At 51.5% G+C, this 23,666-nt stretch overlaps 8 protein-coding genes across 8 annotated transcripts; 4 read left to right on the top strand and 4 right to left on the bottom strand.

Moving 5' to 3' along the window:
• Positions 1–1,207: 1,207 nt before the first annotated feature.
• Positions 1,208–4,478, bottom strand: BO88DRAFT_79063 (Mechanosensitive ion channel family). The gene is made up of 3 exons (XM_025713141.1): positions 4,458–4,478; positions 3,550–4,276; positions 1,208–3,485 (listed from the first exon to the last, which is right to left on the bottom strand). Exons 2-3 carry the CDS (start codon positions 4,186–4,188, stop codon positions 1,320–1,322), a joined length of 2,805 nt encoding a protein of 934 aa, XP_025561060.1. The 5' UTR covers positions 4,189–4,276; positions 4,458–4,478; the 3' UTR covers positions 1,208–1,319.
• Positions 4,479–7,457: 2,979 nt separating this feature from the next.
• Positions 7,458–9,522, top strand: BO88DRAFT_465753 (tubulin alpha chain; the record flags this gene model as incomplete). The annotated part of the gene is made up of 7 exons (XM_025711429.1): positions 7,458–7,469; positions 7,625–7,683; positions 7,761–7,914; positions 7,974–8,061; positions 8,110–8,181; positions 8,228–8,746; positions 8,815–9,522. 7 exons carry the CDS (start codon positions 7,458–7,460, stop codon positions 9,279–9,281), a joined length of 1,371 nt encoding a protein of 456 aa, XP_025561059.1. The 3' UTR covers positions 9,282–9,522.
• A 3-nt stretch (positions 9,523–9,525) lies between these two features.
• BO88DRAFT_406158 (thiamine transporter TPC1) lies at positions 9,526–10,968 on the bottom strand. The gene is made up of 3 exons (XM_025707085.1): positions 10,732–10,968; positions 10,543–10,595; positions 9,526–10,491 (listed from the first exon to the last, which is right to left on the bottom strand). Exons 1-3 carry the CDS (start codon positions 10,762–10,764, stop codon positions 9,612–9,614), a joined length of 966 nt encoding a protein of 321 aa, XP_025561058.1. The 5' UTR covers positions 10,765–10,968; the 3' UTR covers positions 9,526–9,611.
• A 380-nt stretch (positions 10,969–11,348) lies between these two features.
• On the top strand, positions 11,349–13,256 carry BO88DRAFT_406157 (putative Gamma-butyrobetaine hydroxylase subfamily). Its single transcript, XM_025707084.1, has one exon. The coding sequence runs from the start codon at positions 11,463–11,465 to the stop codon at positions 13,092–13,094; it is 1,632 nt and encodes a 543-aa protein (XP_025561057.1). The 5' UTR covers positions 11,349–11,462; the 3' UTR covers positions 13,095–13,256.
• A 303-nt stretch (positions 13,257–13,559) lies between these two features.
• Positions 13,560–14,769, bottom strand: BO88DRAFT_406155 (PICOT family protein). The gene is made up of 2 exons (XM_025707083.1): positions 13,726–14,769; positions 13,560–13,651 (listed from the first exon to the last, which is right to left on the bottom strand). The coding sequence occupies exons 1-2, from the start codon at positions 14,476–14,478 to the stop codon at positions 13,583–13,585; spliced, it is 822 nt and encodes a 273-aa protein (XP_025561056.1). The 5' UTR covers positions 14,479–14,769; the 3' UTR covers positions 13,560–13,582.
• A 365-nt stretch (positions 14,770–15,134) lies between these two features.
• Positions 15,135–17,908, top strand: BO88DRAFT_78961 (RNA exonuclease). Its single transcript, XM_025713139.1, has 2 exons — positions 15,135–17,469; positions 17,557–17,908. The coding sequence occupies exons 1-2, from the start codon at positions 15,290–15,292 to the stop codon at positions 17,642–17,644; spliced, it is 2,268 nt and encodes a 755-aa protein (XP_025561055.1). The 5' UTR covers positions 15,135–15,289; the 3' UTR covers positions 17,645–17,908.
• BO88DRAFT_436621 (uncharacterized protein) lies at positions 17,773–20,071 on the bottom strand. Its single transcript, XM_025709576.1, has 2 exons — positions 19,711–20,071; positions 17,773–19,661 (listed from the first exon to the last, which is right to left on the bottom strand). Exons 1-2 carry the CDS (start codon positions 20,001–20,003, stop codon positions 18,173–18,175), a joined length of 1,782 nt encoding a protein of 593 aa, XP_025561054.1. The 5' UTR covers positions 20,004–20,071; the 3' UTR covers positions 17,773–18,172.
• Positions 20,072–21,392: 1,321 nt separating this feature from the next.
• Positions 21,393–22,876, top strand: BO88DRAFT_406152 (threonine aldolase GLY1). Its single transcript, XM_025707082.1, has 3 exons — positions 21,393–21,617; positions 21,690–22,643; positions 22,701–22,876. The coding sequence occupies exons 1-3, from the start codon at positions 21,536–21,538 to the stop codon at positions 22,766–22,768; spliced, it is 1,104 nt and encodes a 367-aa protein (XP_025561053.1). The 5' UTR covers positions 21,393–21,535; the 3' UTR covers positions 22,769–22,876.
• Positions 22,877–23,666: the final 790 nt, after the last annotated feature.

Below are 23,666 nucleotides of genomic sequence, written 5' to 3'. Positions count from 1 at the left end.
CTCTTCTTGAGAGCAAAATTGTGTGTGTGTACCTATACGTACCAGATTTCTCCCCAAAAAAAGAGTCCAGCTTTTCTCTTCTAGCTGCTTTGCGTCAGTAAACATGCCAGTCCAAGTGTATATTATAAACCATATACTGTAGTCCTGTTCCTACTCATCTCAGATTTCTTTCGACCTTTCATAAACACACGTAGTAGGCAGCACTCAACCCTCATTCAACATTCTCAAAGCACCCCCCTCACAGATTCCCTAATCGGTAAATTACCAATGCGGGAAAAAAAAGATAGTAAGATTTTTTTAACGTAGTACAGCACTTAAACCATCCAGACCGCCCCTTACTTTAGTTACATTACTTGAACGAGCACACAAAAGCTAGTTAAGTACCATCACGCCTTCTCTGTCTTCAAATGACACACACACACACACACACACACACACACACACACACACACACACACACACACACACACACACACACACAAACCCAGCTACAAATTCGACCCAATACTATCATATATATATATCCCCACAAATGATCCGAGTATATGAGCGCTGACAACAACAACATTTAAAGTACCACTAAGCGGAAGAGTAGTAGTAGGGAAGGAGGGAGGGTCGTCCCGTCAGGGGTGCGGAGAAGGGGTCACATGTTATGAGATACTACTAACTTATAAGTAAAACTGAGGTATTAGCAGTAGTAGTAGTGAGTGGTAATGGTAGGTCCTATTATAGTTTTTGATTGTATGGATTATTATTCAAAGACGTTCCTTCTTGTTCGAGGCGTGGAGAGTGTACTACGTAGTAAATCTTTGTGGTTAGCGTAGTTTCCATGGCAGGTTAACTAGTGATTGTTCTGGCAATCAATTAGTTTTAAAGGATATAAGATTCATGGTAGTTAGTAATTGTAATAACTTATGTGCTTTGTACTCGTGGTAAGTAGTGTGTAGATGAGCGATGAGCGTATGGACCAAGCAATGATTTCAGTGCATATCATTATTGAATCTATATATTGGTGGAATATGCCACAGAGAATGAACACAAGTCTGACACTGACCAGACGAGATGATTGTATACCCAGCCACACTTGTAACAACATTAGTAGTCCATTAGGTAACTGAATATCTGGACCAATCAACCGTCACAGTATAATGCAAAATAAAACAAGCATGCCGCCTTTTGGTATGTACGGAAAGGTATTATCTATAAATAGCTATGCTGATATGATCAAACCAAATCACTCAACAGTATGTAAAGGGACGATAAACAAGTGCGCAAGGGCAGTCATTTCCAGAATGAACACCGCACTAGTTGAAATGAAATCATTTCTCGTCCATAGCGGGCGATACGGCACGGATCTGAGGCGATTGCTGGCCGTGGGTTTGCCCTTGTTCCAGATCGGCTGGGCCGCGGCTGCTGATGCTGTTGCGATGACGGAAGAATCGGCCGCGACTGACGGAGGACAAGCTGTGACCACCGTGGGATTCCATTGACTGGCGACCGGAGCGCGCTGCAGACGGGGCGGCGCTGGTGTTGGAGTGGCTTCGACGGTGAGAGCCAGATGCACGGCTCTGCCGCTCGGCTTGCTCTTCCTCTTCTTCCTGGATGCGACGCTCTGCGGTTTCACGGTTGGCCATCCGAACAACGTCATCCACACGAGTGCCGCGGTCTTCGAAGACATCGCCCATGACGTCGCCGGAAGAAACGTCGCGCATGCCCAGAGAGAAGTCAACATGCTTCCGCGTGAGCATCGAGTCACCACGGGCCCGGGCAGCGGCGGCGTCCGCGCCCCTTCGAAGAATAGAATGCTGGCGGACAGAGCTGCTAGAGCCAGTATTCTCGGGGATCGAGTCATGCTGGTAGACAGGGGTGGGAGGAGGCCGGCCATCACTGCTGCCGGGAGGAGCACCCATGTTATGCGAAGGGAACCCAGCGACATGGAAAGGAATGTCGACACGGGCACCCTGGAGGTTCATGCGTGGGCCTTCGATGCCAATCTCTTGCAAGGCAAGCATGAGCATGCAAATAAACTTATTGCGACGTTGCAAACGCAGGCCCTCATTTTGCCAGTTTGACTTGTAGAAGAACACAACATTGAGGGTGACGGAGAAGTTTTCGGTCACCTCACGCATTTCAGTAAGGATATTGGTCTGGAATTCCCGGCGTTCGCTGCGGACAAATTCCAACAGGCGTTGGCGAAGGCCATCGATTTGCTCGAGTGTCGTGCCATACTTGATGACAATAGGCACAGCCTCGGCCAGGGCGCCTGATCTGCGTTGGTTGAGGATGAAGAGACCGTTCAAATAGCTGTTCGGGGCTTGCACAACGTGACCCTGCATCTTCTTGAACTCGGTATACAAGAGAGAGATCTGCTTGACGAAGTAGTCATCACCCAGACCCGCATCACCAGAGTTACCATATACTGTGACACGGTCACCAACATCAAACGGGTGCTTGATGAAGACGAAAATGACCGACTGAAGGAACTCCTGTGCAGTGGCAGAGAACAGCCAAGACAACGCAAGAATACTGGAGCCTGCAGACGTGAGTACACCAGCAGCGGAGGTGGAAATCAGGGTCAAGAACACGATCAGGGTAATGATAACCACGAAAAATTCCAGGATGTTGTCGAGTCTTCCAACAACAGAGTCAAGATCCTTCAAGGACGCAGTGATTGCTTTGCGTTCGCGTCCAATCTCCACGCACACCGACTCCAATTCTTCCATGGAGATATCTCCGTTCATGTCTTTGTCGAACATGGTAAAGGCAGCTTCGGCTTCGTCATTGTTATCAAACGCCTCCTTCAGATCGCCGGAGAAAACGGTCTCAAAGCCATCCCGCACGAGGGTCCGGTAGAGTCGCCGAGCCAAAACCTGGCAACCGCTGGTGGTTCGCAGCAAAGCCAGCACAACCTGGTAAGGGTGGTTGCTGTTGGTGGCTGTGCGACCAGTGAAGTCCGCTGCAACTGCGCCGGCCACATCGCCGACCTTGGTAAAGGCACCCTTAGCAAGACGTCCCGCTTTACCAGCGTAATGGAATGGGATCTTGAGGCCGTTATTAGAACCGGGCTGTTTTTGCTCCTCAAATTCCTTGTCCTTGGCCGTGATTTTCCTCCGCGAGAATTCGTATAATTTGGTCAAGCTGCCAATTTGGAACTTGTTGATCTCAATTCGGTCGGCATAAGTACGCGTGTGGAAGCTGATGGCAATAAGCTGAATGATGAATTTCTCCACCAGGTTGAGAATCGTCCAGACGAAGACGGAAATGATAATCTTGTTGAGCGTATTTTCCCAGGAGCGCGTAGTATGGTTTCCGTCCACGTGATGGTTCTTCATTGTGGGCAGGAAAGAAATTTCGACACCCAACCACCAGAAGAAAAGAGTGGCATGCAGCTCCAATTGCTTGGCAAGATCACGCCATTTCTTCGCATTGTTGGTGAAGATACTAGCGAGCGCGTTCACAGGTATAGGGATCAACTTGGAGACGATCTGTCCAAAATCGAATTAGCAACGAGGCGATGGGTAAACAGACAACGATATCACAGGTACTCACTCTTCCAGCCCACAAGGTCAACCAGACGATTTCCAGCCAGACTGAAAACCAAACCAGCCGGACACCTCCGACACTGGCATCTGGATAGGCCAGCGCGCCAACCAACAACGGAATGAGTAGAATGATCACAAGAGGCAGGATGTAGGTAAGGTAACGGATGATGAAACTCGATTCATGGAGTTTCTTGACGAATCTGGCAATGTTGGTATTGGGATTCTCGGGTGGATTGTAAACTGCAGCTTTCTCATGCAGCGGATTGGTGGCCTCGTCAAACTCGTCGACATGTTCGTTAGGGCGCGAGCGAGAACGTGAACGAGAGCGAGAGGTGGATGGACGGCCGTCGTGAACACTCTTTTTCGACTCTGCTTCCTGCGTGGAGCGCGAAACCATCCGTTCTGCTTCCATAACTGCCAGGTCGTCTTCGAGACGCGTGGATTCTTCTCTCGCAGTGACCGGAGAGGCCAGGGCGGTCCTATCCAAGTCATTGTAAGAAGTGTCCACTCTCAGGTGGTTTCCGTTACTGGCACTGTCATAGACGTAAGTGCCTTCGTCCGAGTCAGGAGTTCCATCGTCCGATCTGTGCTTGCTCTTCTCTTCCAGATGATCAGGAGCAAGATGATCTCCCATGGAGGTCGACATGTTGGCACCAGGCCAGGAGTCGACAGCGAAGGGCTAGATTACAGGCTGACCAGCACTGAGGTTATAGATCGATCTGATTTGATACAGACTAGATGCTGGGTAAGTTAGACCAATAACGATCAAGAAAAGGCCATGTAAAGGCTTAACTACAAACACATAGTGAAGGATGGAAGAATCAAAAGGATAGACAAAATGAAGGGAAACATCCCAGAGAATAGAAGAGGGTCTGGTGCAAGCGAGGAAAAGCACGAGCAAGGGCGACGACTGACCTACACTGGTGGGAATTCCTTCCGAAAACCAACAAAGCTAATGATGCATTGACTCTGGCCGGTGGGCTCAAAGAGGAACGGGAGATAAGCGGGCACTAGTAGGATTGTGCAGACGGAGGAAAAGGAAAATAATGTACAGAAACAAGCAGGAGAAGATGGAGAGATGCAGGAAGGAAGAAGAAGAAAAGAAAGTAAGGACAAGAGGAGGAATAGGACAGAGTGTAGGTGGGGAAGCCTGCGAAAAGAATAGAAAAAGGCAAAAAGACAGAAAGAAAAGACAGAAAGGTACCAGACCAAATGAGACTGGACCTTGGTTCGACAATTCGACAGCAGCAGAGCAGAAGGAGGAGGAGATCGATGCGGGCGAGATGCCGATCGCACGGGACAATTAAACCAACTAAAGAGAGATTCAAATGACTGAAGGTTTGGTAAGGTCCAGACCATTTCTATTCCTTAGTCGAGTCAGACACTTCGGTTATGCACATGAGTATCGTATTTCTCAAAAGACCATTTGATAAACACCATCCGGTGATGCCTCTTTACAAAAGACAATCGGCAATTCCCGTTGTCGATTGACCATCTACCCTGGGAACTATCTCAGCCCATGCACCGTAAGTAACAATGGGGCGGAACTATCAGAGGTGGCCGCGGGTGGCGGTCATTCTACGATCCAAGACCTCGATCGATATGGATCCCAGTCCTTAGACTATCCATTCAGTGGGCGTGCCCTCAGCATCGGTTCTGGCCCAGTGGCGCCCAGTGGGTCCGAGTCATCTAACGTTAGAAACTTCAAACGGGTCCAAAGAAAAACTCTGGGACCCAGTGTACCCTTCATGGCTGATACTAACCCAAACTACCTGCGTTAGCTCCTCCATCGTTGCAGCCTTAGTCTGGTGTCTCACAGCGAGACTTGCGTTACCTGAGAGGGAGAGGGGGGGCAGCTTGGCATTTCGCGGGATTTGGTCCTGCAGCGGGTTTACAGATAAGGGAGATTATTCGGATTTTATGTAGGAGACTTTTTTTTTCTTTTTTTTTCCTCTCCCTACCTCACTTCGGAGATGCAAAAATCCGCTGACTGACCGTGGGAAGGTTCCAAACAGATGTCAAGTCTGGAAAGGGAGACCAAAATGATGTTATCTCTCCTCCAGCGATTATTCTCCGAAGTCTTGAACGCAATCAAATGTGGAAGGGCAAAAAGTGGCCACTGCCAAGAAACGCCACATCAGGCACTCCCGGGCTGTCCTCCCAGCTGTGCACAAAGTCTTGCACAAAGTCATCATCTTCAGTGATCCCTGGGTCAGCACTTACGTACGTGGGAGACCAACCTCGGAAATCTTTTGCCCCCACTGCGCAGAATGCCTATGTCTTTCACCTGGTCTCGATACAGAATTTTGTACGTCATGTCCGGTTGCTGTCCTAGCAGAAATTGAATGATGATTTCTTCTGCTGCCGTTCAGCTTAATAGGGATATTATGGTTTGCTAGGCGCGAGTCAGTGCAGTCTATAGCTTCAGCACTAGTATATGGCGCTAAGCCTGGAGGATTCCACCATAGACACCATCTGAGTCTTGACGTCTCAAAAACCTGATTTCTACACGCTAGTGTTTATGCGACCAACCAATCCATCATCCCAGTCTTAGATGGATGAACGAGACCGCCTCTTATGATAGGTGACAAGGAGGGACGCTGCTAACCTGCCGAAATATTATACCTACCCAGCATGATATTCGGAGTTACCAAGCGCGATTCTGATAGGCTTGTGCAATTGGTAGTTGAATGTGCATAGTTATGCTCCTGCTTACCTCCATCCTCCATTATATGCAACATCCACTCACTCACCCATCACAATTGTCAAAGAGTTGATCTCGATTGGGCTATCAGCCCTCGACATCATTGCGATGACCACGCGAATTCCATTGGCAGGTCCGCTCCCGGCTGTTGACGTGTCTTGCCCCGCCATGTCCACTGGAGATCGCCGCGGTCATCTGCACGGTAGATGGGAAGGCCATGATAACCGTAAATGGAAGCTTATGAAGTATGCTTACGATGCTCAAATCATCGAAGCGCAAGGACCATCTCAGTCACTCTGCAATTCATAAAATGGGATCCATCGACAACGGTTTGCCGTTCCAACAACTTGGCCGCATTGATTTCCATCTACCTGCCAGTGTTCAAGTGTTCCCTACCGCCAGCAATACGAGCCAAACTCTGTGATCGGGTCATTCTTGACTAGTCATTCTGCCTGCCTGTCTGCTCTCCGGCTCTTGTTAGCCCGTGCAACTAAAGAATCTGCAGGCGTAGATGGGTACATAGTAGGCATGGTGTAGGGTCAGAGTGCGGGGAAGATCGACACTAAACATTTCCATACTATCTCTTTCCATTAGTTGTCCGTAGCATCCTACTCGCCCCTCTGAGTAGGTCTACCGTGTATCTCACACAGCTAAGTATTGCAAAGCCAGCAGGGGCATCGCAGCTACCCCTGGTCTGTGCAGGTCAAACCGCTGTCACACATCACGAATCCCAAGGATGGCTTCCCCGCATTCCACGGCAGGACGCACGTGGAGTATAGAGGATTCCGCGATGACAGAAAAGGGACGGAATAGAAAGGAGAGAACTCCGTGGTCGATAGAGTGTAGTTCTATGATCCTCTGAAGTATCGAGGCGCCAGAACTTTGGGTGTCCGTTATACTGGGAGGTAGCAGACCGAGTTAGTCAAATTCACGTGCTGATCGACTGATCGGTCGGGAGCAGAAGGGCAGCTGATTGGTCCAAAGCGCCTTGTCTTGTTTATTGGACCGGCAAGAACGACTGATGCTCTCTCCTTCCATCTTCCATCCCATTGATCCAGAAACTCCCTCATCCTCCATCTCTTTCCCCTCTTCTTCTTCCATCATCCTCTGGGGTTGCAAGTCTACTGCTTGTCATCCCAGTCTATTACCCTGACGCCGCTGAGCGAATCCCTTGCGTCTGGCTACAAAGATAATCGGACCCATTGTCCAACATGCGAGGCGAGGTATACCCCCCGTTCTATTTACCTTTGGACCCCCGCACCGTCACCCCCTCCCCTTATCCATAAACATCCAATTCCACAATCTCACGCACCGACACTCGTTCAACGGTCTGATCGAAGCTTAAGATTGCTCTATTCTAACTATTGCTTTCGATTAGGTCTGCCACATCCACATTGGCCAGGCTGGTATCCAGCTTGGTAACAGTGCTTGGGAGCTGTATGTCTTCACCGCTTTTTATTGTACCCCGACCTAAATGTCGTTGACCCCATGCTGACCTGTGACCATCACGGCAGGTACCTCCTTGAACACGGTCTCAAGGCCGATGGCCAGCTTAATCCTGAGGCTGAAGACGCAATTAATTCCGGTGGTTCGTTCGAAACCTTTTTCACAGAGACACACAGCGGCAAATATGTCCCTCGTTCTATCTTCGTGGATCTTGATCCCTCGGTACGACCTTTCCAGATGGATGGTTTCATATAACGTATATGCTAAACTGATGGACGCAGCCTGTCGATGAGATCCGCACCGGCCAGTACCGTCAGCTCTTCCACCCCGAGATGTTGATCAGCGGAAAGGAAGACGCCGCCAATAATTGTACGTCTCTTCTAATCCAGCCTGAACATGAAAGCTAATGCTCGTCAGATGCCCGCGGACATTACACCATCGGAAAGGAGCTCGTTGAATCAGTTGCCGACCGCATTCGCCGCGTCTCCGGTAGGTTTACCACAATATCTCTGAAACCTGACTCTGCCGGGGCTAGGCTTACACACACTAGATAACTGCAACTCTCTGCAGGGATTCTTGGTCTTCCACTCCTTCGGTGGTGGTACCGGCTCCGGTTTTGGTGCCCTGCTGCTTGAGCGTCTTTCCACCGATTATGGAAAGAAGTCGAAGCTTGAGTTTGCGGTGTACCCTTCCCCTCGTGTGTCGACCGCCGTCGTTGAGCCATACAACGCTGTTCTCTCCACCCACAGCACTATTGAGAATGCTGACTGCACCTTCTTGGTGGATAACGAGGCGGTTTACGACATCTGCCGTCGCAACTTGGACATTCCGCGTCCCGGCTATGAGCACCTCAACCGTCTAATCGCCCAGGTCGTCAGCTCCATCACCTCAAGTCTCCGATTCGACGGTGCCCTCAATGTCGACTTGACTGAGTTCCAGACTAACTTGGTGCCATTCCCTCGTATCCACTATCCGCTGATTTCGTATGCACCCGTGGTCTCGAGCAGCCGCAGCTCCCACGAAAGCTTCAAGGTGCAGGATCTTACCTTCCAGTGTATGTACTTCTCTTCGTGGCTTGTCGTCGAGGCATTGGCGTGAGTGAATTGCTAACAGGAGCTGCAGGTTTTGAGCCGAATAATCAGATGGTGGTGTGTGATCCTCGCAAGGGCAAGTATATGGCAGTGGCTCTGCTGTACCGTGGTGATGTGGTACCTCGAGACTGCACCCAGGCCATCGCCTCCCTCAAGGCCAAGGCCTCGTTCAATCTCGTCGAATGGTGCCCTACCGGCTTCAAGTTGGGTATCAACTACCAGAAGCCCGTTCGCGTTCCCGACACCGAGCTCGCTCCCGTCGACCGCTCTGTCAGCATGCTCTCCAACACAACCTCCATTTCTGAGGCTTGGGGTCGTCTTGACCACAAATTCGACCTCATGTACTCGAAGCGCGCCTTCGTTCACTGGTACGTGGGTGAGGGCATGGAAGAAGGTGAGTTCTCCGAAGCTCGTGAGGACCTGGCTGCGCTGGAGAAGGACTATGAAGAAGTTGCCAACGACAGTCTGGAGCCTGAGGGTGAAGAGGGTGAGTACTGATACCTCTCACGCCCTGTTGGCTTGTACTGCTTTGGTCGCTTCGTTTCTTGGTGTGTCTGTCTCACTTTGCCGGTCAAATTGTGTCTGCCCCGTCCTTAATGCTTGCGACAATCCCCTTCCATTCTGTTCATGCGTCCCGAGCGTTGTTTGATTCCCCTACTCTTACCTAATAATGAACCGATACATGCGCTGCGGGCGATATGAGCACACGAATTCATCGGTCTTTTGAAAGGACGCCAAAGTTTATTCCACGTGGAAAAGAGAAAAGTCTAGTATTCTATCAGATAATATACACAATCAGGTGTTGCGAGTGCGCGGGACCCTGTAAGCTCATTCATCCTTGCTCGTAGCCACCTCCATATCCTGGAGAAGTCGCAAAGAAGTCTCATAGGTCCACATCGTCACCGCACTGGCAGGGGCAGCCTTGAACAGGCTGACCGTCAACCCCCGATAAAGTCCGCGGATACCCTGTGTCCGCAGAATCAACCTCATCGTATTAAACACACCCTGATACTCAGGGATATTGCGATGAATATATAACTGCCTCGTCGGACCCTGCACCTGCAGCCTCTTCCGTATCAAATCCAACGGAAACATCACCGTCTTCGACGACACACTGGCAATCACACCCGCCGCCGCATCCCCCGACCCAAATGGCAAATCCTGATACTGCGCCAACGGCGGCCTCAACGCCTCATACGTCGCAAAGAACAGGCCCATATAGGGCACAATCTGCCCCACAGCCGCACTACACCCACGGAAGAACCCCGCGTACCCTTCATTCCGCGCGATATCCCGCACCGACGACATCAGCGACGTGTACACCCGCTCCGTGCCCTGCGCGGCGAACCGCGTCCTCAGCAAATCCAGCGGGTATGTAGATGCCGTGGCGAGACCGCCCGCAGTGGCGCCCGCGACGAACGATTCGACGGAAGGGGGCAGTCGATAAGCATCGAGCTGGGCCAGCGCTTGCGTCGTTGTGCGGTATGCGCTGAATTGGATCACCCCGTAGCAGACGTACATTAGTTCCGCGGGAATGTTGCCTTTCCATAGGCCGGTTATGCCCTCTTGACGGATGATTTCGCGCATGGTGGAGAGCGTCCCCTTGTAGATTGGGCCGTTTACATTGTGGTGCGAGGGAGGGTCGGAGAGGGAGTGGATTTGTAGCTGGAGCCGGATTTTCACTACGTCTAGGGGGGCGACGCAGAATCTGAAAGGGTTAGATGGTTGTTGTAGGGGGGAGGGAGGTTTGGGGGCGCACCGTGAAACGAGGCCGGCTATGCCGCCTGCTAGGACGACTTGTCGTCGCGTGCCCTGTGTAATTGGAAAGGGTTGGTTAGCTTGCGCGTTGGGAAGTGATGGTTGATGGATGGTGCTAGGGGATGGAGTGTATGTGTGTGTGATTTTTGAGGGAATGGATGGTGCATGGGGATTTGGGGTCGTTATGTACCTCATCCTTGAGGTGTTCTCCCCCGGCCGACATGCATGTGACGGTTGATGGTTAAGTCGAGAGAGATGTAGGTATTTAAGGTGGAATTGATGGTCGCGAGTGATGCGGTGTTATATAGAGGTTGTCATTGATCTGGTTTTCCTTATGGTGGTGGTGTGTAGGTGGTTGTTTCTCTGGAGGCCTTGTCGAAGGCGACGGGCAAAGAAAAAAAGGGTAAAAATGATGCTAACGGTCTAGAGGTATGACGTGTGTCAGTTTGTTGGTTGGTTTCTATTTCTTTTCCTGCGGACGGAGTCTCGGAGACATCAAATTGCCGGATTTACTTCCGTGGATAGTTTCTTGAATCTATTTACACCCGGATATATGAGGGTTTATCTACAATATCACTACTGTTCATTGATTTGGTAACGGGCGATTATGCTCCGTCTGGAACAAGCAACCCAAGGGATGGCAAGCAAATCCCCTGGTGGACGAAGATGCCTGGTGTCTCTGCCTGACTGCCTGACTGCCTAGCTCGTACTTTAAAGCGGCGGCGAGTCAGTGCCCAATCAGGTGCCATCTGAAAAACCTCGGTACAAAGAAAGTCGCATCAGACCATAAGTTATTATCTGGGGGATCTCCTGGCGTCCCACTTCTTTCCCCAGCTCTCCTTCACCCCCCAATTCTGAAGTCCTTGGATGCGGGCGCCTTCAGACTCTTCATAGCAGGACTCCTCGCTGCTAGTATCCGCCATGTCTCGTCTGTTGCGAACCGCCCTTCGCCTTCCTCGGGCCTCATTCCCTCCGGCCTCCGTTCTTAGCCGTCGTGTCTATTCATCTTCTGTTGTTCGTCGCTCAGCAGCCAATGCTACCCCTCCCTCCAACAATGTGCCTCCCACATCAAGTGATGCTGCTCCCACAGCTAGCAGTATTGCCTCCGCAGCCAGCAATGCGACCGCCGAACCCAGTGTATCTCATGAAGTAGCAACTGGAAGCAATGAGCCTGCATCATCGCTGTCAAACCAATCCTCAACCCTGGAAGCAGGTGAACAGCACGAGGGAAAGACTCCAGAGTCAAACGCCGGGACAGTAGAATACCAGGACAACAAATACACAATTACACGCAAAGACGGAGGCCTGATCATCCAAGAAGGTCGCAAAAAGCCCATCGAGATCCTAGACATAGTCCTTCGCGACTCCTGCAAATGCTCTACCTGCGTGGACCCTCACTCCAAGCAACGCAACTTTCGCACAAGCGACATATCCTCCGACATTATCTCCGAGAACCCAACCATCGAGCACGGAAAGCTGCACATAACATGGAAAAACGACCTCCGCGGCGCACCCGCCGGATCAACACACGAGTCCACATACGACCTCCACCAGCTCCGACACCCCATCCTCACCCCCGTGGAAATGGAATCCGCCGGCAAAAACCGCTGGCGAGCCTACTGGGACAACAGCCGCATGCAACACTGGCAGCACTGGATCACCTTCGACCAATTCATCAACAACGACATCTCCTTCGCCTGGTCCATGCGCACCCTCGCCGAACTCGGCCTCATCTTCATCAAAGACATCCCAGACTCACGCGAAATGGTCGAGAAGATTGCCACCCGCATGGGTCCCATCCGCGATACCTTCTACGGCCGCACCTGGGACGTGCGCAGCGTTCCCCAAGCCACCAACGTCGCCTACACAGACCAGTTCCTCGGCTTTCACATGGACCTGATGTACATGAACGACCCGCCCGGCTACCAACTCCTCCACTGCCTCAAGAACTCCTGCGAGGGCGGCGAATCCCTCTTCGTCGACACCTTCCGCGTCGCATACGACATGAAACAAGACGACCACACAAACTACTCCCGCCTCCTTCATCATCATATCCCCTACCACTACAACCACCCGGATCACTTCTACACGAACACCTGGCCCGTCTTCGAAACACAGACCTTCGACGACAGCGTCCGCGAGGGAACTAACTTCTCCAAATCCCGTCTCGTCCACGTTAATTACTCCCCGCCTTTCCAGGCCCCCAGGAAGGTCCGGTCTCCTGTGCCCCGCAAGTTCCGCGAGAAGAACGAGGCACTTGCTAAATTCGCCTCTCTGCTTGAGGACGAACGGTATATGTTCGAGCTGAAGCTGAACCCCGGTGAATGTGTCGTCTTTGAGAATCGTCGTGTGGCGCATGCGCGTCGTGGGTTCAAGACTAGTACCGGTGAGAGGTGGCTGGCGGGTGCGTATGTCGATGAGGATGCGATGTTGTCGGAGTTTAAGACTTCGTCGAATAAGTATCCGAATCTGTGGAGGTTGAAGCGCAAGGGGCTGAATAGTAAACATGTTAAGTTGTTGAAGGGGGTAGGTAAGCCGGATGAATTGCCTTAATCTTCTATTACTATTTGGAGCGGGAGTAGAGAGAGAGAGGGTTTCGGGGGAAGTAGATATCCATTGCTATTTATACGAAGAGGAAGATGTATCATATCCGATTTTGTACGTACTGCATACAGCATACAGCTGTGGCCTGATGGTCTGATACATGAATACTATACATAACTATTTATACTAAGCGGGGCTGACTGAGTCAATTGTATAATAATCATAAGTGGTCTTTTTCATTTGGTAGTTTTTATATAAACGGCGACAGAAATTCCCCATGGCACTCACTCATGGGTATCGATATCATCCAGTCAAGTACTATGTAATTCAGCCTGTCAATAAATGGACACAGGGGGAAGAGGAGCAAGACGCCGCTAGATCTCAAGCTCTAACAATAGGGTTGAAAAAGGTAAACGTGAATAGGAAATGTTGAAAAGGGGAGGGAGCTATCCAATACAGACAAAGCCGTGGTATTATTCGACTTATAGTTCTATAGCTTAAGCAGCGGGCTTGTTGACGGAGAAGCGGTCCAGGAAATCGGGATCGTTCTCGAGCTCCTCCTTGACCTATTCAGTGACATTAGGTTAGTACTGTATATACAGCATGAAGGCAAAGGTAGGGGAAGGGCAGGGGGTCTTACGATGTCCAATCCACCAACCAACTCACCCTCCACCCACAACTGCGGGAAGGTAGGCCAATCCGCAAACTCCTTCAGGCCCTGTCTCACATCCTCATCGGCCAAGATGTTGAAGAATCCGTACTTGACGCTCCGCTCACGCAGAATGCCCACAATCTGCCGACTGAATCCACACTGAGGCGCACTGGGAGATCCCTTCATGAACAACATCACCGGCGCAGCCTTCACTAGCTCCGCGAGACGCGCAAACAGCGCCTCCTTCGACTGTTCGGGGGTCAATGCGGGGGCGGCGGCGTTTCCGTTCGTGGCGGGCGCCTGTGTAGCGGTGGCGGGGACGTTCTCTCGAAGCACGGCTGTCAATGGTGGGGGGATGACGGTCTTGGAGGCACCGTCTGCAGAGGCGGCGGCACCGGCACCGGCGTGGCGCTCAACGGCATCGCGCACTTGAATTGCTTCACTGCCGCTGATGGTTTCGAGGATGTTGTGGTCCCGGACGAGGACTACGAAGGGAACAGCGGTGACATTGTACTCTTCCGAGATATCAGGAAGCTCCTCGGCGTTAACGCTGAGGAAGGCGATGGAGGGAGGGTTGGTCGCGGGGTACTGAGAGGCGAGGGCGGAGAGGACGGCGCGCATTTGGGCGCAAGGAGCAGCCCAAGGGGCGTGGAAGTAAAGAACCTGCAGGCATGACGGGGGGATGGAGGAGATGATGTTAGGGAATTCGGCCTCAGAGGCGACTTCGACGAGGGAGGACATGGTGATAGTTCGGTTGGGTTACTGAGGTGGGGTTTCGGCGGGGAAAACTTGGCGTCTGATGTGACGGTGGGAGAGAGAAGATCTGAAAAGGATGAGTGGAGTTGGATGGAAGGCAGATAAACTTGGGAGCGGAGGAGGGTAAGGGAGGAAAGAAGACAAGAGGTAGAGGGGAAGAGTCACAAAGTGCCCCACGGTGTGGCCGAGATGGAGTGGAAGATGGAGAGGAGCAGAGGAGGATGGCTGGCCGATGGCGAATTTTTGGCCGCTTATCAGATCGAACCATCGGGGGCGTTTGTAATACACGGTCCATACCCGCTTTCTGCTTCTGCGATCTTCGGCGTAAGACGGAGCCTGGGTGGCTCCGAGGCTGCGTCAGCAACAAGATGCTGCAATGGGCGCTATGGAGCAGTCACTCGCGAGCTAATGCAGTTGACTCTATATGTGCTCTACTCCACTACGTAGACTCAATATTGGGTGGTGATTGTTCATGCACCTTCTGAACGCAGGAACATGCTGCTCCGTTGATAGGTCGGCCAGCCCTGCATGTTATCCGTACCGTATGGTAACCAGATAGATTATCATCACGTGCCTCAAAAGTCGGCGGGATTCTGCGTCGCGCGACCTCTTGTCGATCCTCTGGACGCCAATTCCCCATCCTTGCCTAGACCTGCTTGTGACTGTTTAAGTTGTCATTGCGATATCGGAAGCACATTGGGTGATTCTGGTCGATTCCTCTGCAGCTAGCAGGCCTTCCGAGCCCCCGATCCTGTCTTGATTTGTTCTTTGCCGCCCCGGTCGTCGCCCTAACATCATGGGAGGAAACAAGCGCAAGCGCACAGAGGCTGGATGCTCAGATGACGACGATCCGGTGAAGAAGAGCTCAGATGCCAATAGCTTTGGCGTTGCTCAAACACTTTCGCTCCTAAATTCGGGCAAGACAAAGTCTCAAAACGGTATCGACTCGGAAGAACCTGGGAAGGCGCAGGATGATATGCCGAAGGAAAGAGCTACGAAGAAGAAGCGCGTGGACGGGGAGAAGACAAAGTACCCCGTACTTACCTATGTCGAAGGCAAACTGCAGTCATCCATCCGAATTGCTGATCTCCAGAGTTTGCTACTCTACTGCTTTGCTGATGGCGTCGCGCCGCAGTGGATCTCAGTCAAGCACTCTGGTCATGTTAGGAAGATTGTCGTGCTGATGGTGCCCGGTCTGGAACTGGGCATGTTCGACGGATCACTTCCTCTGGATGCGGACTCCGTCAATGAAAAGGAGACAGAAGAACCTGCCGGTACGGACAAGGCGATGGATGAGGATACAAAAGCGGAGGACTTTGCTCGCTGGAAGCAAGGTCTGCCGCTGGAGGACCGGTCACATCGGTTCAATCCTCGCCCTCTTTCGCGCGGAGACCTTCCGGCACCCCTACAGCCGCTAGCGGATATGTTCCCTCACGCCTGGCCCGTAAAAGCCCCCGGTGATTCCAAGTACAACAAGATCCACTCTCCTCTTCAAGCCATACTTCTGTCTGCTCTACCGAAGGGCAAGGATAGTAACACGAAGGGAGTAAAACCTCCCAAGGTGGACAAGAGTGTCGCCTTCCAGCGGACACCGATCACCACTTTTATTAGCTCTCTGGAAGATCTCCGGGAGAACGACTATGTGCTCCATCCGGCTCTGCTCGCCACAGAACAAGAGAAGTCGACCTTGTTGGAGAACCGCAAGCGGGCCGGACATTCCAAGGAAGATGGATGGGTAGATACTCACGTCGAGAGCCTGGAGGCTGGACAGGTACCAGACTCTGAAATCCAGCAAGGCAGCATGACCGCAGGCCGGGATGTGCTAGCGTTGGATTGCGAGATGTGTATCACCGAAGGTGGCCAATCCGAGCTCACGCGCATCAGCATGGTCCGGTGGGATGGTGAAGTTGTACTAGATGAGCTGGTGAAACCCCAGCGACCTATCATCGATTATTTGACTCGTTTCTCCGGTATCACGAAAGAGTTACTCGACCCTGTCACCACGACTCTTGCCGACATCCAGCAAAAGCTTCTCACTCTCCTTACTCCTCGTACCATCATCGTCGGCCACTCCTTGAATTCCGATTTTAACGCCCTGAAACTCACTCATCCATTTATTGTCGACACCACCTTTATTTACCCCCATCCCCGCGGACCGCCGCTCAAGTGTAGTTTGAGATGGCTCACCCAGAAGTATCTCGGAAAAGAGATCCAGAAGGGCCAGACAGGCCACGACTCGATCGAAGATGCGCGCGCTGTGCTCGAACTTGTGAAGCAGAAGTGCGAAAAGGGTGAGCGCTGGGGCACTAGTGAGGCATCGAACGAGAGCATCTTCAAGCGCCTGGCACGCTCCATGCGTTCTGGGAAATCGTCCACCAACGAAGGGCGCACCGGAGCTGTTGTCGACTGGGGCAACCCGGAGCGTGGCTTCGGGTCGCAGGCGACTACATCGATAGGATGCAGCAACGACACCGACGTTGTAAATGGCATCTCCAAGGTAGTTAACGGCGACGACAGCAACCCCTCCATTCCCGGAGGCGGTGTTGACTTCACTTGGGCCAGGCTGCGCGAACTCGAAGTTTACCGCGGCTGGTGCAATCGGATGCCCGACCCCAACAACGCGAACGAGTCGACGACTCTCGTTCCCCCTCCTGAAGAAACGACTCCGACATCCGCCGCCGTCTTCCCCACCAAAGAAGCTACTCGCAACCTCGCCGACACCGTCACCCGCACCGTCTCCAACATCCACCAAATCTACCAATCCCTCCCCCCTTGCACGTTATTCCTCGTCTACTCCGGCACCGGCGATCCCCGCGAAGTCAGCCGCCTCCAAGCCATGCACAAGACCTTCCGCGAAGAGTTCAACTCCCGCAAACCGTGGGATGAACTGACCGTTAAATGGACCGACACTGAGGAACAGGCGCTCAAGAAGGCCTGTGAACGAGCCAGGGAAGGCTGCGGGTTCATGTGTGTGAAGTAATTAACATCTTACCTCTTTTCTTCTTTTTCATATCTTTATCTCTTTCTCTTCCGTACCGGACTGTGTTTTTGACCAGGCAGCAGACCGGGTTCAAGATACAGGTCCTGGTGGTTTGGCTCGCTTGTCACGAATGCCTTTCGAGGCTTCTTACGAAAATTCCCCATGCTTTGAACTCTAAATTATGGGTATTCGAGCCGTGTTTCTGACCGACAACCACTCGCCTACTGCTCAACTGCCTAGTATCTACATCACATCACGAAGAAAAGACATGGCCTATACTGAAATCATATCAAATCGGACATTTTTGGATTGATTGAATAAGAATTGGGCTGGATCACACCAAATGTGGGGATATCATTTGCAGAAAAGCTAGACTGGCAATCTCGGCCTAGTGGGGAAATGAATTGAAAAGGGGGCGCCATGGAAGAGCTAGTAAATAGTAAGGTGGCGGGGTGATCCTATAGATATATGTGGTAAAAAACAAGAGAAACGGGGCCACTTTTTGTACAAACACATGAGAGAAGAAAAAGAGGGGATGCGATATCACCCAAAGATAGAGTATAGATAATACATTTGATAGAAAGAAGGAAGAAGAAAAGGGAAATTAAAGTGAGCGGGTCAGTCTAGCTTGCTTGCTTTTGTGTATCAAAACAGAAGACTTTTTTGTTTTGTGTTTTAATAATCCCACATCACTCGCTCTCATCGCGAATCCTCAGTTTCCATTGCCTCTTCACGCTGCATAGCTAATCGTACCATGATGTCTCGCGCTGCGGACTGTGCTTTGCGCTTCTCTCGTGTATCGGGCTTGTGCACGCCGTTTGCGCCGCCATGCGAGTTTTCTTTGCCCGTGTGTAGTGGGGGCGTTGGCTGTTGCTGTTGTTGTCGCTGTTCAGTGTGGTCTGGTACGTCGTCCCCATTCTGATACCCATTCTGTGCAGTTTGATCCGGCTCCGATGTATGTGTGTCGGTGTTAGCTGCTGCGGATTGGCGTCGTGACGGGGGCCGAGACCTGCTGCGCAGGCTTCGCGAGTGAGCGGGTCGGTTCTCCTTCGTAGTGCGGGTGTCGCTGGGACTGGAATCGTCGAATTGGGAATCTTTGTGCGCGTTGCCGTTTTGCTCGGTCAGTGGGGTAGTTTTGGGGCTTTGATTGTTGGTGGTGGTGGTGGTGGTGATGTCGGGTTTGGTGGTTTGGCTGAATGATTTGCGCGGGGGTCGGCCGGGTCTTCGTCCACTGGTTGTGGGTTTGTCTGTTGATTGGGATAGGCGCGGACGTTTTACTATGGCTTCTCGGTGGGATATGGCGGAGTTGTTGCTGTTGTCGTGGTGGTTGTTAAGGTCGTTATCATGGTTAGGGATTTGTTGCTGTTGTTGTTGTCGTTGCGAGGGGTTAACTTCGATGTGCAGTTTGGGGGAGCCTGATGGTGTGGGTTCGTGGGTTGTCTTGTCTGTTGTGGACATGGATGTGGAGTCCTTCAGTGGGATTTTGACTGGAGGTAGACTTGCGTCTTCTAAGGAGAAGTCTGCGATGCTGTCCGAAGAGTCTTCGTCGAACGAATCTCCAATAGGTTGGGTGCGACCGCTTGGGAATGAGTCTGGCCAGGGCCGCTTCCGACTTCCTTGTAGTAGGCCTGGGCTTCGGACTTCTGCGAGTACTGTTGTGTCGGCATATAAGGGTGGTGGCGGTGGTGGTTGTACTTGTTTGAGTGTTTGCTCTTCCGCGTAACGGTTCTTCAGCTTGAGTGCTTCGTTTTCGAGCTTCAGTCTTTCGATCTCATCGGCTTTGGATCTGAGTTCCTTCAATACTGTTGCGATCATCATGTCCTTGCTAGCGGGGGTGCCCATATCGGATGTGAATCGACCTGGGCCGTTCAATTCGATGCGCAGAGCGGTGAATGCGTTCTTCAACTCGGACATGGTATCGTGAAGGTTGCTGACGGAGCTTGTAATGTGATCGAGGCTCAGCCCTTGGTGCTGAATCTGTTGTTCCATAGACATGTTGTAGGGGTCGAGCTCCGTCGACGTAGTGGGTACCAAAGCTCCGGCATGGACTGGGGTTCGGTCTTGTCGGGAGGGCGGAGTCGGACATAGAATGCGTTCGAGCGATCCATCTTTGAATACGGGTTCCACTGTGCGCATGGTAACAATTTCCCGAAATGACACCTTCGATAACTTCCAGAAAATATTGGGGCTGTTCTGCGTTAGCTGAGAAGCGTGAAACAGAAATGATGCCCACTAACCCATTGTCTAGAGAGCATAGCACGCCCAGCTTCTGTTGACAGAGCTTACAGGAGATTTCCTGGAGGATCTGGCCTCGTAGGGTGCTCAGCTCTGATGACTGCGGAATTTGCTTCTTCTCCGAGGAGATGGAAATGCGATGCAGCTCGACGCTCAGCCACCCAGCCACTATGGAGTAAGAATTCGAGAGTTTAGCCCACTCGTTCTCGAGCGCAGCCAGCGAACTCGAGCATCGCGAGCACTGGCAGAGGATTGCCGGGCGGGTAAGCCGAGAGAGATCCATGACGGTGGACATGAGGGGGAAGCACGTTGGAACTCAGGCCGTGAAAGAGCGTATGGCCGTGAGCCCGCGTGAAGTTGCGAGATGAACCAAAGTCAGGGCGCAAACCTGCCCGCAAAAGTCCAGAGGGATCTCGACTGCTGACTCAGCCGTCAATGGAGACACGTTGGCGGGTCGACCATTCCTGATTAGGCTATCGATAAGGGCCGCACGCGTTTCACTGTCGTCATACCCGGCCCTCCGTGTTTCTCCTTCAGTGGCTGGGCCCGGCTTCCGCTCCCCTCCGCGTATCTTTTACGTATGTTACTTACAGTGGAGGCTTCTCCTGAGCAGCCCAACTATAGCTTCAGCTACTTCAAATTCTACACACTTGACATTGCTACCAGATTTACAATCTACTGATATGTACAGAGCCTCCAAGAATGATAATTCGATCATGCGATAGATTCACCTCAATATATGGCCTTCTGCTATTAATGACTTTAGTGTATGGAGGAGAGCACTGGCCTTTTCTCCGTTACAGCCGGATATGCAGGTGAGACTCTAAACAGGGCTTCCAATCAATTTCTATACTAAAACGCCTGTTTATTTCTTAGTGCTAAACTAACTACTACCTACATGCAGGCTGCCAAATATCTACCAGCATACCTGTCACATCCTGACTCTTACGATTCCTTGTTTCTATCCCTCTCCTGCTCGTTATATCTGACCCCGCCTTGGTCAGATCACAAGTCTGCCCGGACATCCCCCATCGAAGAAGTCAAATGTCCAGGAGAGTATGAACTATAATTTTCTTCACCTGCTGAAAACAAACTAGTATTAGCCTTGACATGTGGGGTTTTTGGCTAGCATTGTCAGAGCTCATATGATTTCTTTTATAATGAGCGCGTACTATGTCATCACACCCCGGTTCAAATGGATGGAACCAAGTCTCTTTAATATCATTCACCTGTACACAAATTGTTGGAGTGGAACATAGCTTGGTGAAGCTTTGCTGAAGACTTGCAAATGGGTAAGTAGAGCTGTAAGGTCTGCTTGTGAAGTAGATGTTAAAGATATCAAAACTGGAAGATGATGCAGATTTCTGAGCGACCAATCAGTTAACGTTCAAACTCATAGCCCCAGTCGCATCCTTCGAGCTGTAGTGGTGCTCAAGACGTGATGAGTCTCTACTACTAAAAAAGCACATCTACTCCAAAGAATTATTCGCGAGAATGAAACTAGACCGAATCCAGTATAAGTCATGCACCGCCGGCGGCGCCGCGCCGGGGTCCATTTCATTGTCGAATCACATCACTCCGGAGAATCTCCTCCATTGTTCCTATCGGTGATTAGTCACTTTTTGCTTCCCCTCGGAATGTCCCCCGCATGCCCATTAGATTAACAGTTAATACATTGCCGCTGCCTACTTGCTTTTTGCTTCAGCCCTGTCATCATTCCAGTTTTGAGGCTCGATGGGATCCTTGGCCCGCTATTCTCTTCGATCCTTGTTTCCATTAAGGCCATCCCTCCCAATTCCAAGATTCGCATACCGTTCCAGGATCGCCATGGCTAGCGTATCAACAGCTTCCAATGGGAGCAGACCCAGCACGTGGCAGGGTGCCGGTGCAGCTGAGTTTGACCTGAGAAGTGAGTATGACTCATAGCAGAAGAATGCTGCCATTGTGATGTGCGCTTTTGCTGAGAATCATGTGTCGTAAGGTGATACAATGACCAAGCCAACTCCGGCAATGCTGGAGGCTATCTGCCAGACCACACTTCTAGACGATGTCTTCGGTGAAGATCCAGTGACAAATGATCTTGAAGCTTATGTGGCAGAGCGCACTCAACATGAGAGCGCTCTCTTGGTCATGTCCGGCACGATGGGCAACCAGGTTGCCATCCGCACTCACCTGAAGGAGCCTCCGTATTCTGTCCTGTGTGATCACCGGTCTCATATCATCTGCTACGAGGCTGGTGGAGTAAGCTCCCTTACGGGCGCTACGGTCATGCCCATTATCCCGAAGAATGGTGTCCACCTTACTCTGGAGGATATCAAGAAACATGCGGTACTCAGCGATAACATCCACTACTGTCCTACGAAGCTCATCAGTCTTGAGAACACGTTGGATGGACTGGTTATGCCACTTTCTGAGGCTCGGCGCATCACTGAATGGGCCCATCAAAATAACATCAAGGTCCATCTGGATGGTGCGAGACTTTGGGAAGCAGTGGTGTCCGGTGCTGGTAGTTTGCCTGACTACACTACTTTATTCGACAGCGTAAGCCTATGTTTCTCGAAGGGCCTGGGTGCCCCCATCGGAAGTATTATTGTTGGCTCGAACGAGTTCATCAAGAAAGCTCGATGGTTCCGCAAGTCCATCGGTGGTGGTGTCCGTCAAGCTGGAGTCATCTCTGCGGCGGCCCGCGTCGCAGTTGAGGAGACATTTGGACCCGACCCCAACGGACAGCAAGGGAAGCTTCTAGGGTCTCATCAAAGAGCAAAGAAGGTTGCGGATATGTGGACTAGCCGTGGAGGCAAGCTATCCCACCCCGTAGAGACCAACATGGTGTGGTTGGACGTTGAGGGGTCGGGATTGGGGCCTGATGATCTGGCCGAGATTGGACGTGAAAAGGGTTTGAAGCTTGGGGGTAGTCGCATCGTCGTCCACTACCGTAAGTATCCCTTTGCCATACGAACTACTCTCTCATGTTGATCTAACATGACTGCAGAGGTATCCGAAGAGTCCCTCTCTCGACTCGAGCAGGTGTTTGAGGCAGCTTTGAGCAAGAAAGCTTGAGCGTAGTACTGACTAAAGTAAATTATAAGGAAGTCGTTGGATAATGGCACTAGTGGATATAGATAGAACGATCTGAATCACTAGGAAGTAAATCGATCTAAAGTCGAGTGTCACGCGTTAGATCCACGGAATCGGTAGATGCGGTGTGTCCCGCCCGCCTATGCAAGGCGCACTCTTATTGGCTCAGGTGCGGCCATCCGGGGTTCTGCCTTGTTGGTGCCTGGGGCTCTGCTGGACTTTCAAATTAAAGAGCTGCGGTTTACCAACCCCAGCCTTGCTGCTGCATGTTTCTCGGACGACGACTCCTGTCGGACAGTCTCTTGTCTCGTCTCCGTCCCTGGCTCCACCTTTCATGCTCCCTCTATTGCATCTCTTGGGCCTGGCAATGCAGTAGATAGTTGGTGGAGACTTTGCTAACTGTGTGAGTCTAACTTTCCGTTTTTCTGTGCACTGTTGTTAGTTACATGGGCATCCTTGACTAATACCAGGAACCTGCTATAGAAATACGCCCGGTGTCCCTCACAAAACCCCTTCGACGGATTCCCTTTTTGCTCCTTGCTTCAATGGTCCAACACTACGAATTCCTGAGCAGTTTAGGACCCAATCTGGTTGGCTTTCAAGCCTGGAGCTATCCATCACGACTGAGATACTTTGAGACCTCGCTGCCTATCGCTGGAAGGCACACTGTATAAAGTCTTGTTTGGTACATCTACTGGTCTCGTTCCTGCCAGTTTATTATCGCATACACCAGGCCTTGGATAAACTGGGTGTGATCTCGGGGTGCGCTCTCTAAGGTTGCTGGAACATCGCGCGGGCTGGTGCTGTCGCTTGGTTGCTCGCCAGGTAAGGTCATTCATACCTTCCTGCATCGCTGCAAGAATTCGAGCATACAAACAAT

Source organism: Aspergillus vadensis (genome assembly GCF_003184925.1).
Source record: "Aspergillus vadensis CBS 113365 unplaced genomic scaffold BO88scaffold_17, whole genome shotgun sequence".
Classification (NCBI taxonomy): domain Eukaryota; kingdom Fungi; phylum Ascomycota; class Eurotiomycetes; order Eurotiales; family Aspergillaceae; genus Aspergillus; species Aspergillus vadensis.
Note: the sequence above shows the minus strand (reverse complement) of the source record. Positions and strands in the feature narration are given on the sequence as shown.